Source organism: Cryptotermes secundus, unplaced genomic scaffold, assembly GCF_002891405.2.
Source record: "Cryptotermes secundus unplaced genomic scaffold, Csec_1.0 scaffold194, whole genome shotgun sequence".
Classification (NCBI taxonomy): Eukaryota; Metazoa; Arthropoda; class Insecta; order Blattodea; family Kalotermitidae; genus Cryptotermes; species Cryptotermes secundus.
Genome location: NW_019738957.1, coordinates 921,028 through 939,873, shown reverse-complemented (window position 1 = coordinate 939,873; position 18,846 = coordinate 921,028). Strand labels below are relative to the sequence as shown.

At 38.1% G+C, this 18,846-nt stretch overlaps 1 protein-coding gene across 1 annotated transcript in view; it reads right to left on the bottom strand.

Annotated features, from left to right (window-relative positions):
• Positions 1–8,563: 8,563 nt before the first annotated feature.
• The window catches only part of LOC111871386 (2-aminoethylphosphonate--pyruvate transaminase), a 28,124-nt gene continuing 17,841 nt past the window's right edge, over positions 8,564–18,846 (bottom strand). Inside the window, exons 4-8 of the mRNA XM_023864467.2 lie at positions 16,157–16,273; positions 13,587–13,875; positions 13,349–13,508; positions 10,950–11,110; positions 8,564–8,881 (exon numbers count right to left, since the gene is read on the bottom strand). Of these exons, the coding sequence (XP_023720235.1) occupies positions 8,703–8,881; positions 10,950–11,110; positions 13,349–13,508; positions 13,587–13,875; positions 16,157–16,273 (906 nt within the window). The 3' untranslated portion in view covers positions 8,564–8,702. The remainder of the gene's footprint in view (positions 8,882–10,949; positions 11,111–13,348; positions 13,509–13,586; positions 13,876–16,156; positions 16,274–18,846) is intronic.

The following is an 18,846-nucleotide window of genomic DNA, read 5'->3' as shown; positions in this document are numbered from 1 at the left end:
CGCATTTCTTTTTTCTCTTATGAGTGTTAAATGCCCTGGCCATATCATCCTCCTTCATTTGATCATGCTAGCAAAATTTGAAGAGAAGTACAAATCACGAAGCTCCTCATGAGAGTTTCTTCGGTCTCCTGTTGCTTCCTCCCTCTTACATCCAAATATTCTCCTCAGCACCTGGCTCTCAAATACCATCAGTGTATGCTCTTCGCTTAAGGTTAGAGACGATATTCCATACCTATATATGACAAGCAGAATTAGAGTTTTAGATTTTTATTCTTTATATTTTTATGTAGTATGTAGCATGACCTGAATAGTAACAAGCATTCCCAGAACTTAGGCTGCTTTCAATTTCTTAATTTTAATGTTTAAAATTTTAGATAGTTAAACGGAAGACAAGAAGTTCTAAGCACTGAGGTAGAAAGTGTTTATCGAATTTAAGTTGCTCCTAATTCCTTCATGAATGTAATTTTGTTTTGTTAGTGCTTTTTCCAAATACTAATAATTTTACGCGTTCTAGATGTTTTACTAGCTTCCTTCATATTAAGATTTTGTTCTGAATTTCTATTAACCTTCATCGTGAGTCGAATTAACATCTTACGTAATATGCTTCTGCGTATTAACGCTTTACCTTCATTATCTCTGCCTTTTTCACTTCGGTTTTACTAGATCTTAGACATTCGGTAGGACTCCTTGGGCTGGTGATCAGCTCGTCGCAAGGTCTCTACCTGTACACAAACATCCATGCCTTTAGTGGGATTCGAACCCACGATCCCTACTTCCGAGCGAGCAAAGACAGTGCATACCTTAGACCGCTCGGCTACCGTGACCGGCTCAGAAACTTTATACCGAGATAAAATACTGTGTGGGGTGGTGGAAAGCGTTGCAAATGCCTGAGTTTCGGGGGCCAAGTCATGAGGTTACCGTCAGTTTTTCCGAGAAGGATACATCCACATCCTATAATTCTTATCGTCAGTCTAGTCTTCACGATTATATTGTAAAGAACTGGTAGACCAGCACCCCTAAGTGTGCTTTCAACTGTGCAACAAAACAGTTCTTAAGCGGTAGTTACCTTCACCATGTTCGTCTGTCACTTCATATAATTGAATGAAATCATTTGTGGACATGTTTCCATAAATATTGAATAAATGAATTCATTTCGTGAGCGTTTAAATAACGTATTTTCTCGTTAACACGTGCAAAAGAAAACAAAGTTTTCGGTATGTGTAACAAATTTTTCCCAAAACGAAAACACGCGAAGCCGTTTGTTCGTCCTTGCACAACGCTGTTTTACTGTAGCAGCCAAGTGACTGAGAGTTTTATTTATTCCGACATCTTACTTTACGTTATAATATCCAAGTGAACAATTCCCTTCCTATACGAAGAGCACTTCTTCGTCTTCTTTGCAACTTTGTTGTTGCTTCGTTTTTTGCCGTCCATTTTCCATTGATTAGCGCTGTGTGTTATAATTATTCATTGATTCAGTTTCACTTGACGAACGACTTTCAAAGAACAATCTTCTTTCGTGAAACGAGGGGTTAATGTAGATAAGAAAGTTGTTCGCACAAACGTTTCAGCTACTAATGATATTTATGTTTTATATTCTTTCTAGATAATAACTACAAAATATCAAAACATACTTTGCGAATATACGAACTGTATTAATCTAAGAAGCATGAACAATGAAGTGATTCCTCTGTTATCATTGCACCGCACTTAGAGCAAAACGGATTCATCATACACACCTGTTAACCGAAGGCATACGTTAATTATATATTGATCATGGCAGAACTAACTGCTTGCCCACGTCCCTAAGAGAAGCAGTAACAATACAACAGTGTATAATGGTTCCTCCCGTTGGAGAAACTTGATTAAAATAAAAAATAAAAAGGAACTTGAGGTCATCCTACTTAAGAAGTAGTATGCTTACTTGATATACAACTCCTGCCATCGTATGGCGGAATGCTGCAACGTTCGATCCTTGGCAATGTTGTCGATAGACGAAAGTCATGGAAATACACAGCATGCAGTTAGCGCAGAAAAACGCCGAGAGTTTCAGACTTGATGTATAGCATTGGGTTATTTAAAAAAAAATGTTCAAATTGACGATCATCATTGTGGATATACCATTCACATCTGTCACAGACACTCTGGTTAAAGTCAGCACAGCTAACTTATGAGCTAACAACCTCACAAACCTGAGGTGTTTGGAAAAAACAATGTTACCATGGTGATTCACAACCTGACTTAACACTGTGGTGCTACTTTTGCGCCATCCATATGTATACCACTGTACTACTATTAGGCAAAAAAAGGAAGTCTGGCTGGCGCATCTAATTCCAGGCACCTTTAAAACACTATGCTATGTGAGCATGTGACTCAAACTATGGTGTCACTCTCACAGCATTATTCTTTGATTTTTCATAGTTTTCTTCGGTTACTCCATGTGAATGGCAGGATTCATGAAACTTTTCTGAACTATTCTTTCCAATTCCTCATTCTTAATAAGCAACCTTCGACTTAATTCTGTTCCACATAACTTGTAGATTAATAACCTATGGGAAAATGCCTGTATAAATTTATTGTGATTTTGAAATTTTGTTGTACTTAGGAGTGNCATCTGTCACAGACACTCTGGTTAAAGTCAGCACAGCTAACTTATGAGCTAACAACCTCACAAACCTGAGGTGCTTGGAAAAAACAATGTTACCATGGTGATTCACAACCTGACTTAACACTGTGGTGCTACTTTTGCGCCATCCATTATGTATACCACTGTACTACTAGGCAAAAAAAGGAAGTCTGGCTGGCGCATCTAATTCCAGGCACCTTTAAAACACTATGCTATGTGAGCATGTGACTCAAAGTATGGTGTCACTCTCACAGCATTATTCTTTGATTTTTCATAGTTTTCTTCGGTTACTCCATGTGAATGGCAGGATTCATGAAACTTTTCTGAACTATTCTTTCCAATTCCTCATTCTTAATAAGCAACCTTCGACTTAATTCTGTTCCACATAACTTGTAGATTAATAACCTATGGGAAAATGCCTATATAAATATATTTTAATTTTGAAATTTCATTGTACTTAGGAGTAGAAAACTGCTTTTCAGAGGTAGGCAGACGGTCAACCATTAGGTGAAAGACCTGGGACTAATGAACACATATTCTATTCCACATAACTTTCAGATTAATAACCTATGGGAAAATGCCTGTATAAATTTATTGTGATTTTGAAATTTTGTTGTACTTAGGAGTAGAAAACTGCTTTTCAGAAGTAGGCAGACGGTCAACCATTAGGTGAAAGACCTGGAACTGATGAACACATATTCTAAGGGTAATGCAACTCCATGGTATAGTGCACCTACTTTCTTCCTATTAGGCCTCACTATTGGAACCTGTTTTGGACACAGGAAATAGGATCTTCAAATAAAGCCATCACGCAGCATCTACTTTCTGTGTTTTAATCAGTAATGAGGATAATTGGAATAATAAAAGACATAAAGCCATCAGGGATTTCAGGAACAAAAAGAGGTAATATCTGAAAGACAGAACTGATGAGCTTACAATAAACAGTAGGAACAAGAACATTAGAGAGCTGTATAGAGAAATAAATGAATTTAAGAGGGGTTACCAGCCTAGACATAACTTAGTGAAGGATGAGAATGGTGATCTGCTTGCAGATTCCCACAACATTTTGGGTAGGTGGAGGACCTACTCTCAGTTACTGCATGTACATAGGACCAGTGATGTTAGGCAGATAGAAGTACATACAGCTGAGCCATTACTATCTGATGCCCTTTTGAGGTTGAAAGTGCTATTGCAGAGTTTAAAAGGTATAAATCATCAGGTAGTGATCAAATTCTGGCAGAACTGATTCAAGAAAGAAGTGAAACATTATGGTCTGACATCCATAAACTCATTAATTCTCTTTCGAATAAGAAAAAATTGCCTGATCAATCAATCAACTGCTATCAACTTCATGCAAAATTTTATCCAGTATCCTTCTCTCAAGGTTAAGTCCATGTATAAATGAAATTATTAAGGATCATCAGTGTGGGTTTTGATGTACTAGATAGACTACTGATCAGATGTTTTGCTTTCGGCAGATATTGCAGAAAGAAATTGGAGTACAATGAGACAGTACTTCAAGAAAGCGTGTGATTCAGTTAGGAGGGGAGTATTATACAATATTCTGATAGAGTTTGGGGTACCCATGAAACTAGTTAGGTTGATTAAAATGTGTTTAAACGAAACGCATAGTAAAGTCTGTATAGGTAAATATTTATCTGATAATTTTCCTATTCAGAATGATCTAAAACAAGGTGGGACTGAAATCAAATGGGACACATCAACTGCTCAGCTGCTGGTCTATACTGATGATGTGAATATACTGGGAGATAACATAAATACTATAAAGAAAAGCAGAGCTCTTTGCAAACATGAGAACCTTCGTGATGAGCTGGAATATCTGGGGAACACAGTCAGGCAGAACAGCTGCAGCAACCAATGGGAACTAGCTCTGTCAACTGGGACCATATGAGTAGGCCTAATATCTGAGGATGGGAGCAGAGTCCAGTCTCCAAAACATTTTATATAATTATAACCAGGCAGTAATAATGTCAAAAAAAAGCCAATAATTGTATTAATATACCACCATCATGAACTTATTGCTAATAATGTCTTTGCCTTCACTTTCAACGCCAATTCTAAGTTTATTTCTATTTTTACTTTTTTTTTTTATTATTTAGACTTCTTCGTGAGTATTTTCAGTAAGAAAAATTAGTTTGTATACTGTAGAAGCAGACACAACATTGAAAGGCAAAGCATTGCTATTATGCACTCACCACAAGAATCTGTTCCTTGCTCCATTTCAAAACATTACTTTAGTTTGCACATTTTCTTCATTTACAATTTATATAACTGAGTAGCTGCACAAAATATTTCATCTTTGCATACTTGTTTATAAAAAAACTATGACATCACACAATCACATACACACAAAACTATTATTTTCTTGTAATATGTAGGGTGGTACATGTGATGAAAATAACAGGTTGTAGATCAGAAGACTGGATTTATTAGGACTTCGGCTATAAGTTCTCTTAATTACCTTTAATACAGCGCTATTGCTGATCTACACACTTTCCAGACCACTGTTGCACTGGGATTCTGTTTTCACTAGTCGTATCCTAGCAACGGATCTCAGCACAGAAATTATCACTTGAAATCACTATTAAGTCTTCTTGCTCTTTCGTCTTCAATCACTCTGGAACCTAGGAACTCAAACTTCTTCTGGACTCACTCATCCAGCTTATGACTGATGTGTAATTGCCCTGAACAAATTCTGTCACCCCCTTTCCTATAAGCACTCTGCACAGACCCCATATCTACTGTTGAAGACATCACCGCTTTCGTAGCACAGTCCGATATGTGGAAATGTGTTTACCAAGCCATCGCTTAGAAACAGATTGCATAACCCCATTATTCTACTGTTGTTTGACGCAGACTGCATAGAAAACATAGCCTCATCTATGGTTATGTAACCTAGCAACGGACTGTTTATCGAGAATCAGTCTTCATGAGAACTTTTGTACCAACACGTTGTCTATGAATGGGTGTTACATGTAACAATATCATAATATTTTTGACACGAAACACAACATCTTCCTCTGTTTTAAAACACCTTCATTCCTCCTTCACCTCTTAAAGCTAACAAGAGCTTCATCTTTTTACCGCTCGACTATTATAAGTAGGTAATTACATCACCATTACTGAGATGTGCTTGAAATGTAGCATACATGTGGAACTAAACTTATACAAGACCCAAGAATCTTATGCTCTAAAGAATAACTTTAAAAGTATAGTTATTTTGAAGTGCTGTTTTAATTTATTTGTAACATTATTTCATGCCCCCTTGTTGGTGTCTCCACCTTATCGTGGTGAGGGGGTTTGAGTATGCCAAGGATCCTGAGAGCTATGCCAGCAGTAGTGTAGCTACTGGCAGGGCCTCCCTTGCTGGATAGGTCAAAGGGTAGGCATCAGACGAAGAGAGACACGAAAAACCAAAAACTGATGCCGGAAACAGCGTCATAAGCAGCGACTTGAAGTACAGAGCAAATGATGCTTGAGATGGTTCAAGTTCGTATAGCAACAGGCGTGACCACAGTGGTTTGAACTGCTGTTGTACTGCAATGTGGAAAGCAAATGGAAAAACTACCACATTATCACTTTTCCAAAAACAGAGATACCATGTATGTGACCAGAAGACGAGGAAAAAGATGTAAGAAGATGCTGGATGACCTTGGGGTCAGAAGAGGATATTTTTATTTGAAGGAGAAAGCTCTAGAGTGCTTTAAGTGGAGGAACTGCCTTGGAAGAGGCTGTGGACCTGTCGTATGACAGATTACTGATGAATGAATGAATGAATGAATTATTTCATAATATCGAAAGAAAACCATATTAAATTCATGAAAATCAGGAAGTAAAGTACAGTCATATTTCACATACAAAAAGATACTCTTATTTGACTTTATGCATCACACTAACATTTATGATGGGTTGTTGCACATTAACTACTGAGCAAAAGGATAATAAAATTAATGGGCTGGTTTTTTCTTGAAAGAGCCAGTAACATAACCAGCCATCACTATTTAGCAACCAGTACTCATTTCAGTGATACCTTGTAATATCATGTAAAGACATAAAAGTAGAGAGTTCCTTGACCATCTCACTAACTTTCCAAGAAGGTCATGCACCATGTTGGTGAGTAGGTATATTTGTAATGCATGTGTGATGCAACAGTTCAGGGAGTTATTTAGAGTTCAACATAGAAGACTTGAATATGAAGCTTGTAGTAACATATCTGTGTGAGGTTGGCAGACTGTCAGAAAGCAAAATAAGAAGAAAAAAACGTAATATATAGTGAACCCAAGCAAATTAAAGGCCCATTCGCAGGTGGTATAAAGTCACAACATTTGCTATCAAGAATCGAATGTCATAACATACATCATTATGAAAACTTACAGTAATAAAGTCATGACACTTAGATTAAGGTCACAAAATCAGTTTGGGTTTGATTTCTGGTGACATTTGTTATGACTTTGCCACCTGCAATAAATTTTGCTCTCATGACTACAAGTGTTATTTTAGGTATCATGTAAAAATGAGGTTTAAATTGTTTCATTGTTTCATGAATACATATTGGTGTGATTTGTTTTGCCATATCAGTTTGTGAATGTGTGACAAACAAAATGAGATGGACCAGTGTTGCCCGTGTAATATAGGCGCAGGAACTATGGATGGTACAGATTCTCTCCATGTAAATTACAATGAATTATTCTCATTATGAATGTGGTAACTTAATTTCATTAGATCAGAAAGTTAAATAGTTACAGGTTCATGTGCAGTTTATGTGCTACTACCATGAATATATTTTACAGTTAAGCTGTCAAGTATAATGGCTGTTTCATAGCCATTTCTTGTATACATAATGTCAAGACGTTGTGTGTATTATGATCATAGTGTTTAGAACAGCCTGTGACATAATGCACATACATCAAGTATTAATGACTTTAAACTGCTTTACATGTTGGTCTGTTACTTTGTTTCGATATAAGTTCAGGCATTTATTCTCTCATGTAAGCACATGCAGTGAATTAAAACCAGAATATGGGTGGGATCTGAGTGTGCAGCAAATATTGGACAGCACTTTTACTGCTTCTGACTACCAGTCAGTTGCAAGTAGAAGAGGTTAGGCAAGTGTAAGAAGTCCTTTATCTCATCAGTTCATACAATGTTAATGACAATGAGAATATTGAAGTTTTATTCATTATGTTCATATCCCCCAAATAACCACTTCAAAGAAGAAGACATATTACCAGACTCAATTATTATTCATACCTTAGTTCCACATTGTATTATATACATAACTGGAAGTTTGTAAAACTTATTTTCATCCATTTCCAGATACTACAAGTATCCCATAGAATGAAATTTGTTAGGAATTTTACACATTCTCCTAATATCAATGTTACATTGTATCCAGACTGGGGTTTCCAGAGGTTTTCCTCAGTCCTTCCAGGCAAAAGCTAGGAGAGTTATTTAATTCAGCATATGCTCCTTCCACGCTGTTTTTATAATTGGTCATTCATAAACAATCCTAAAGCTTCACACTGCATAATTCAGAAGGAAAGAAAAATTGGTGATTAAATAAACTGAGAGGGGGCACAACATTCATATTGAGTTTAATTAAAACTGAGGAGTTGCTTCAAAAGTTGTCACATAAAAAGGGGTTGCATACAGGCATACAGATATGGTAACACAATATACCACATGAATAGTACAAGCGTTGCAAGTGTCTCTAAGTAAAATAATGTTTCTACTTTGTAAAAAGTTATGCAACCACCCAAGTAAATATAATTCAAGAGTCTGTGACAATGGTATATCAATAAAAATAAAGTGTTTCTGGACATGATCCGTCATCCTGTTTTAATTTAAAACACAACACTTTCGAGATTGGATTCTGTCTCTGCCTTCAGGTGGAACCTACTTAGTTGGGCCCAATCGACACAGCTAGTCCCTATATCCGTTTTGTTTTAAATAAAAACAAGACGATGGATAATGTTCAGAAACACAATATTTGAACCACTCAAATACCATATACCCATCAGTCATTAAGAAGAAACCTGTCATGCAGAACTTGACATCACGGCATAGGCAGAGATATAGGTGCAGGCACAGGTACAGGCACAGGAACACCCATTCCATCCAACACTTTACCTATACACTTGAGCAGGTACTTCATGTCATTCGGGTACAGGTTGCCAATGTTACCAATTCTGAAGCAGTTGGCATTTGAGAGTTTGCCAGGATATATTAACTGACCTGAAAACAACAGCTTTCAATTGTACATCCTTCCCACATCATACATTAAATTTTAACAGAACAAAATAAAAATATAAATTTCAAATAATTCAATTTTTTAGAAGCAAAAAATAATTATGTGAAGAAACAAACAAGACAAAGAAAGACTGAAAAGAAGGGAGAAAGGAAACAATCTAAGGAAGGGTATATGGGGAAATATGCTAATTACAATGCTTCTACTGCAGAGAGAGTGGAGGCACCTCAAATTCTGCAAAGAGACACTCCAAAGGACTGGTACAGAGCTGCACTCATACGATACTCTACAGAGGAGCTGATGGCTGTAAATTTCTGATCTTCAAATGTCAATGAATGAGAGCGTCCAAGTCAGCATATCTCATGATCCAATTCAGGATCCTTGCTGGTGAGAGAGGGGTTGATAATCGTTTACAGTGCCTGTAGACACAGATGCAGCTACACCTATATCAGTACAAGGATCAGATGATGAAAATGGGGAAGATGTGGCAGGCAAAGAGGGCCAATGAGGAAGAAGAAATACATGATTACAGAGAAGTATGGATGGCAAAAGAAAGAATTGACGGATAGAAGTACCTGAGAACCCTGTTTGCACCTCTGCATCAGGATGAGGACCAACCTACCTCAGTGGGATCCCCAGTAGCAGTAACAGTCCATCTGCACACAAATAGTAACTTAGTTCTGCGTAAGAGGTATTGGCTAAAGCTGCTACTATGAGTCTTTACTAAAATTAATTCACCAATTACAATTTACTTACTTACTCATGGAGCTGAGCCATTCTAGAGGAGCTGCCAATTCTGCAGCTACTCAAAAATTTCCCAGCATTTTATGGAACTCGAAAGTTCATTACCGTGTTCACAAGAGCCCTCCACTGGTTCCTATCCCAAGCCAGATCAATCCAATCAATACCATCCCATCCTATCTCTCTAAGATCCATTTTAATATTGTCCACCCACCTATGTCTTGGTCTTCCCAGTGCATCAATTATTAAATTACTTTTGAACACAGACCACCATAATATATAAGTTCAACTATATTTTCAGATAACCTGGACCCAAATACTCTTTATTTACTTGTTACTAACTGATTAAAGGGACCAGAAGATCCACATATTCCACAATATTTACTCACTTGATTTTGAAGCTCTAAGATAATGATGGTCAACCTTTATCCCTCATTTTTTCATTGTGAGACCAATCTTACAGCTCAGTTACAACTGTTATTATGTGGCAACATTGTTGTCCACTCCACTATGATGAATCAAGTGATAATAAAAATGCCTAGTATAAAGGGGTGAGGTGTAACCTATATATGAGTGTACTCAAAATTTGAATTACTGATTTAAAGTATATGCAGTTTACATTGAGGCGTGGATGTCATCATAGCCAGTGAGAATGTTGGCTGCAGCATGAGTGTGTTTAGCAGAACTAACATTGATAATTTATTACAAACTTTTAGTCTTCTTTCCTTCTCTTACCACATGGTAAATTAAGCAATGCTTTGTTACTGAAAAGTTGTGAAACTTTAGAACATACTTGGTAGCAAATACAGTTGTCCCAACAGATGGTTTTAACCCACCAAATTCAGCTGATGCAAGTGTATTTCAATGCATTTTTTAATTAATTTGCTTAGTTGGGGGTGGAGTCCAACTGGGTCCACTCGGCATGGTAGCCACTGATTGGCCTATTGTAGCCTGCCCCGGGTGATTATGATAATGGGGAATTTGGTGGAATGAAGATTGGCAGGGGAAACCAAAGTACTCTGAGGAAACCCTCCCCAGCACCACTTTGTCCACCACAAATACCACTTGACCAGACCCGGGCCGCCGCGGTGGGAAGCCGGCGACTAACTGCTTGAGCTATGGCGCGGCCTATTTCAAAGCATACTATTGCTTCATCAGTCACTCCGTCAGTCTTCTCAGCATTTAGTAATTAAGATCTTCATTAGGAAATGATCCACCTGAATTCTAAATATATATTTTTCTCAAATCAAAGCTCAAATTTGTGACCCATCTTTCAGAGTGCAGCCTTATAACCTGGCTTGACATGTAACCTACCAAGTTGACTCAGCCTGTAGTAGAATTCCTCAAAGTCAAAATTGGGGTGGTCTGGATAGTAGTATGATGTTATAATATAGCCCCCAGAGTCACCAGACACCAACTTGCTGAATCCCAGTTCCTCCATGCCTCTCTGCAGCACTGTACAGTTCTGCTTGTACCTGAAACAACAGCATTACTCACCAGGTTTCACTGAACCCTAACATGTATTCTAGTCTATTTCACTCAATTGTTAATGAAAGCTGTAATTGTTCTCGAAATTTTCATGAAATATGCAAAGTATTTTTGGCACTTCCTGGAGCCTTGCTAAGCTATGTATGCTGCATATTTCTGTGTCCTTTCTAATAACATTGTAACAATTTGGCTGGCATTTATAAAACTCATTATTTATAGGTTCACAGTAATTAGTATCCTATTAATTAATGTTTCCAAAATCGTGGTATACAATCAGTATTATAGCAACAAACTAACTTCATGCCACTCAATTCTTTCATTTGCCAGTGGTTCGTTTGCAACTAAAGACATTCCCAGTTACAAAAACTGAAAAATCATCAGTGTCATTATAAAAGCCCACCATTAGATCCTAGTCAAGTTTTGAAATTTATGAGCTGACTGAAATCTACAAAGGCCATTCAGAAAGTAACCTCCAGTGAGCTGTTAACAAAACAAGTAATGTGGAAAAATGTATTATGTACAAAAAAATACATAGACACTTAAGCTACTTCTCAATATAGTCACTGCTGAAATTGAGGTACTTGTCATATCGAGGAATAAGTTTATGTATGCCTGTGTCAAAGAAGTCTGCTGCCAGTGAGCCCTGCCATGCTTTGATGGCACCTTCCATCAACTCCTCATTATTGTTGAAGCACTGTGATCACAACCAGTTCTTCAGGTAGGTAAAAGGGCTGGTAGTCACTTGGAGCGAGATCAGGGCTGTAAAGATGTGGCCGAACAACTCCCAGTTTAAATGTTCCTGGAGTGTTCGAGTGCGAACAGCTGTATGCAGACGCACATGATCATGGACGAGCACTACACCATATGTCAGCATATCATGCCTTTTGTTCTGAATGGCGCTATGAAGATTTTTTAGTGTTTTGCAATACACTTCTGATGTTATGCTGGTCCCTTGTTGCATGAATTCCACCATCAGCGTTCCATTTCTCTCCAAAAAAGAAGTTGCCATCAATCAGCTTTCTGGTAGGCAGATGTTTGTTTAAACTTTTTCGGCTTGTTTGGTGAATGAGCGTGCATCCACTGCTTTTACTGTTCTTTGATTTCAACATTCTCAAATGAAACCCAAGGTTTCATCACCTCTTACTTGTAGGATATGATTGAGAAATCCATCGCCATCTTTGTGGTACCGCTCTAAACAAGTCAAACCTGAAGCCATTCTCTGCATTTTGTGCACACACATCTTCTTGGATGTGGCGCCATGTAGATATTGTGTAAGCTGATGATTCAGAGTAATGTACTGTAGACTGCAGCCACCTGCTCACGCTTGTTCTTCGCTCGCGGATTTTTATACCCTGAAGATGGAGGCGATAAGTTCATCCGAAACGTCGGTTTACACAATATCTACACAGCACCACATCCCAGAAGACAGCATTCTTCATACCCACTGCCGTGAAACCCCCAAATCTTTCACCCATAAGCATTTTTGGAACACATCTTGCACGAAACTTGCAACAGCCTAGCCTAACTGTAACAATCATGCAGAGAACTATGCGCAAAATTTGCGGAAATTCACTCCAAAGTTCTGAAATTGTGAAGCATGGTCCTTCATAAATTTTTTGGTCAACACTCACTACAGATGGCTGCCGACCACTTTGCTCTTCATTGTGAACATTTGTTCGCCAATCTCTGAACATTCTCCACCATTTACTCACAGTTCCTTCACTCATTACATTTAGGCCATAAACTGCCACGCATAATTCACAATGGATTTTCTGAGCACTTAGCATAAAGCAAGCAGAAAATAGCACAGTTTTAGCAAGTGGCAGAATTATCAATCGCAGGACACATAATAGCTCACTCTGAAGAGACAAGAACAAATACTAGGTGACAAGTTATGTGATGATTTACAATGTAGTTAGTCTTATGATGTTACCTTGCATGTGCAAGCTCTCCCCTGCTCCCACAATAGCTGCCTCAAATAAATGGAGTTTATTTTCTGATTAGCCCCTGTATGTTATGGCAGGCTTTGAGAATTACTTCCCTGACCAAAATGGGAGTCCCAACAAACCACAATTTAGAAATATGCCATAAAACTCACTATCTTAGCAGCCACACTGGGAACTCTCAGGCTGCCACCATTGGTATCCTAACACCCAGGAACTAATAGACACCATCTTTGTCATTACAATCGATTTTCACCACAGGAGTGTGTAATGCTGTCTTACCTCCTCGCTCTACCTTTAACCCCTCCTTCTTCCTGAAACTCCTGCAATGCTTGAACAAAACCCACTAATGTGTGTGTTGGTGGGGTGAAACGGAACTGCCCATTGCCTTCCAGTCCTTCATACTGATCCACTAGATCAAAGCTAAGGCTGCGAGAATTGCCTGAAGGAATAAATCAGAATTTGGGTAATGATGCTGATGATAATCACAAGATAATTTTGAAGAGTAGAAGGAATATACCTCTGCACTTAAGGAGCTCAGATTTCCTGGCAATAATATATGAAAACCCAGGAACACCTTGAAAACACTTGTTGGCAGAGCTGACAAGGTAGTCTATATGGCCATTCTGAATTCTAATTGGCACAGCACCAAAACTGCTCATTGCATCTACAAAGAAAGCAGCTTGAGGCTGGTAATGTTTGACAGCCTGCCCCAGTTCTTCAATGGGGTTGATCACACCTGTGCTTGTTTCGCAGTGCACCACTGCCACCACTGCATACTGGTCCCCCTTCCGCAGCTGCTCCTTCACCTGGACATCATAGGAACAACGATACGAAAAGTTAATATATATTTTAGGATCAAATTTTAAGGGTTGGGTCATGTCTGGATGTTCTTATGCTTCAGAGGATGGGCTTCTTTAAATACACTTTCAAAAAGAAAATGGATGAAATGACGGATATTATGGAAATCAGTTGTTAAAATAAAGAAATACTGATTTTCAATTTTCTGTAGTGGTAAATTAGATGCGAGTTAGTACAGTTTTTGTGTGTGTGTGTGCGTAATTTAACAACACTTTCAGAGTCGAGACTATATAGTGTCAGTGGTGAGATAACTCGTGAATTGGAAAGCATTTGGGAGTGCTCATGACCTAAAGAAGGTATTATCTCAGAATTTACCCAGAGGGAATGAGAAAAACTAAGGAAAACTTCAGTTAGAAAGGAAAAGAAGCACACTCAATCATCACAGTGGTTACCACTCCTTTCTATTCAGAAATCCTGGGTTCACTTCTCAGTTTAAAGATTAACTCATCTAAGGTTTCTAGTGGTTTTCCTCAGCTCCTCAAAGAAAACAAAATTCACCCTCATCTTCCCTTTTGACATTCCATGTAACCTATTCAGCAAAGAATACTTGTTGAATATGAAAAGAACAGGAATTTTAAAGAGAAAGTAGCTCCACGGAAGGCTGAGGAGATAATATTAAAATTAAATTTTGTATTAACCCTTTTGCGCGGTCATTTAAATTCTGCTGCCGTCTCTCCGGCGGTAATATACTCAGCCGGCCATTTAAATTTTACTCGAAAATGATTTATTCATCATTGTTCTTAAATTCTATGAGATAGGAACATGAAACTTTCACTAAAATGATCTTAAAAGGTGGTTTTATAACCTTACCTTATAATGTGAGCGCCCGGTATCTCAGCAATGGAAGCAGTTGGTTTAGAATTTGCGCAGTGTATCATACGCATTGAAGCATTAAAAGATGGTTTTATAACCTTGCCTTATAATATGAGCGACCGGTATCTCGGCAATGGAAGCAGGTGGATTAGAATTTGAGCAGAGTATGGTACGCATTGAAGCATTCTTCTATACACAATGCTTTCACATTCACCACACCAGTACTGTGTATCTCTCATTTGGCTATTTTTTCCGTAAACCAAACATCTTCTGTGTGGCTTTGCCTTCTTCCCCGTGGGGGGAATACAAGAGGAAATGTTGTCTCTCCCTGAGTAGTATAGCTTGCCAGATTAGCTGCAGTAAATTCAACCTTTATGTTATCATAACAAGGGGTTGGTGCTTCTGCATTTCAGATTCCAAACATTTTGGCTGCCCCAGATGTCATAGGGGTGACCACAGAATTCATGAAGTTATTCAAAGAACTGGCTGGTATGTAGTGAACGAAAGCAGAGCTTAGCTGGCTCAAAAAAATATTTATGGTCATCCCTTGAAACGACTACCAAGGTCAGTACGATAAAATGGAGTCAACTGGAGCGATAATACATGAAGGAATGAGTTCCTTTCCCACCCCCACACACATCCATGGTCTCAGGGGGTGACCACAGTGTTCTGCCTTAATTTGTGGCGTTTTTCTAAGAACTGGCTGCTATGTACTGTGCGAAATCAATCGATCTTGCAAGAATAAAATTTGGACATCCCTCTTCTAAGAATTCCAATTGAGTGTGTTAGTGTGGCCAGCTCAGGGCAATATGATATTATAAACACAGCACATATTACGTCTCTGCTGTTTATAACTTCATAGGAAAGAAAACACGCCATTCATAACAGTTTGAATGAGGAAACCGCTTCCAAGAGCAACATGATTTTGCTGCAAGACAGGCATATGTAACGATGACTTAACACAGCTAAACTCGTGTCCCATTATATATAGAACTTCTGACAACAGGCCAGCGAAAAATCTAACAATCTACAGCAAAACCATCAATTATTATGGGCGTTATAACATAGGTGTGCAGCTGGACGAAACATAGACATCGAACCCCCGCAGACGATTTAAATACCTGACGAAACATACACGTCAAACCACGCTGAACGGTTAATAAGTTACAGTAACATGAATTGGATTCAAGAAGTCATAGTTGAGAGATGCTATTCATAAATGATACTGCATACCTGACATTAGATGATTTTATGTCTTTTGTCACAAAGAGAATGGGCACATATTAAGAATTTGATTATGAAAAACCTTAAACACATAAAATTACATTACAGAATGACCCTGAAAAGTGACTATTTTGCACTGAAGTTCATAAATTATTTATTTGTAAATTTATAAACAATTTGTACTCTCATTACCTTTGCTACTTCCACAGCACTGTCTTCAGGAAATTCAAAAATGTCACATGGAATACTACTTATGTCACATATCTTTTTCATTCTCTGGCCATATGCACCATTTGAAAGAATCAGGACCTAAATGCAAATGAAACAATATATAATTGTGAGTGATATAAGGTGACAAGGACTGCCATTACAAGAGAAAGTTAACAGTGCTGGTGCTGCATTCTGTAAACTGATGTAAATATGGCTCACAATTCCTGTCAACAATAAAACTAGCACCATGTTACCATGAAAACCTAGAATCTTACACACAGGACTGGACAGTCTGTAGAATACTTAATATCATCTACACAACAACATTTATCATATTCATTGTTAGTTCATTTAATTTGTGAAACAAAACATTTGTGCTAACATCAGAACAGAATAACCCAGAGCATTACAGCCTGTAAGTTCTAACTACAATTACAAAATAACCATTTTAACACACCTGCAAGGTATATTATTCGCTTAGTGGGGGGTGGAGTCTAGTTATGTCCACTCGGCACGGCAGCCACTGAGTGGCCTATTGTACCTGCCCTGGGTGATTATGATGATGGAAAAATTTGGTGGAATGAAGATTGGTAGGGGAAACAGAAGTACTCGGAGAAAACCCGCCCCAGCACCACTTTTTCCACCACAAATCCCACTTGACCAGATCCAGGATCAAACCTGGGCCGCCGTGGTGGGAAGCCAGCGACTAAATGCTTGAGCTATGGCGCAGCCCAAGGTATATTATACCATTGGACTGTTGTAAATCCCCTGTTCCCCAGTGATAAATGTTGTATCAGGGATGGACAGTCTGTGCCCTGTGAGATGAATGCCACCCTCAATATGAAAATTAATACTTATTGTGCAACACTGTACACCTATAGCAGTACAAAAAATTACAACAAATGCATGAAAATATTGCCAGCAATTTGACATGATTCAATATGCTGCAGCTCAAAGAACATTCATATTTCTTACTGTCATCTCCTCATTGCAAGTAATCAAACCTTGGCTTACATCATGCAACATCCAAAGGGTGTATGAACAATTACATTCCAGAACACCATTTCATTATATCCTCAATATTAAAGTTCCCATCATACACATACAATCACATTTCAATACTAATATCCTTTCCTCCATGCACCTACAAATTTGACTGGAAAAGTGTGCTTCAGTTGGAATATGCATCATTTCTAAATGCATGCTTTGTGACTTTGCATAGCCAGCTGCCCTTGAAGTCCATTTATTTCAGACATAAATCCACTGTTATAAAATTTATCACACTGACTAAATACTCAAACCCAAAGGATGTGTTTGCAAGAGCCCACTGCTGAACATGTACACAGAACCACATAAATCCAACTTATGAATAAACAAACTCAGTGGCCCGTAGTCCGCGAGTGAACTATACCAACCGAGCAACCACCGCTTTTTGATGAAGTTAGTGCCAATACCTTCATAATATATGTCTTTTAAGATTCATTTCAATATTATCCTCCCATCCACATATGATCATATACAAGACTCTAGTTCCTCACACACTCTATTCCTTCTAACACCACTTTTACCTTTTGTTTGAGCACGCACATTCAGGCATGCTGTGGCATGTAGACCTGTTTCTAGGCAATGACTGCGAAATAAGCCGTTGCTAAGTAATGGCTTGGCAAAGATGACCGTTGCTAGGTAATGGCTGCAACAGACACACACGTAACAACAGAATAGTTGTTGGAAGCAGTGTTATCTATGTGATCCAATCCCAGGCTGTATGTATAACAAGGGCCAACTGCCATTAGAAGAGGAGTTTTGAGGCAGCAGTTAGAAAAGTAGGAGTTAATTGTGAGACAGTCACCAAAAGCTGAGGAAGCTAGGGCATTTGAAGCCTTTACCAGGCAACAACTGATGAAGACACAGCAGACTGAGAAGACTTACAGTGTGCTGTAGTGAACTGTAGATGGAGTGAATTAGCAATAGCGCTATAGTTACTTGTACTTATGATCTGTAAGCTTTCAATAAATCCAGTTACCAATTCAAACCCCATCTACAGTCACACATATGAGTACATGTGACAATATCAACAAATGCTTTGATTCATCTGTGTGTCCCTAAGGCGTGGTCCACATTATACATTTTTCTTCTAATGGACATCAAACTAAACAGTCCACTAGAAAGATGAAAGCTCTTTCATTACTACAGCAGAATATTTGTCACAGTCCATTATTCTAAAAGGCAAAATCAATGGCCAATGCAAAGCTGTATTGGCTGTTGTTTCAGATTAGGATAGGACCTTGGGGGAAGGGTTGTCCTTTTATGTCATGGACAGAAAATACTAAATAATGCTGCAGTTACTTCATTAGTGAAAGACATATTGAAGGATATTATGGAAATAATGTGTGCATACATTACTTGTAAAGATAAAATAATTTTGAACATTTTATACTCTTTAAGAAAAATTATATCAGAAGAAGAAAAAGTTCTTTGATTATTTCTGGATGTCATCACCTATATTCAATAGATTGCTGGCATGTGTTGAAGACAGCATAGCCCATTGGAACACCAAAATGCAGCATTGAACCTGGTGAAACGTTAGCTGCAACGATCAGATATTTTGAATTAATGAACATGTCAAAATAAAAATTGTCAGAACACTGAACAATGACACAAAAAAAAAAAGT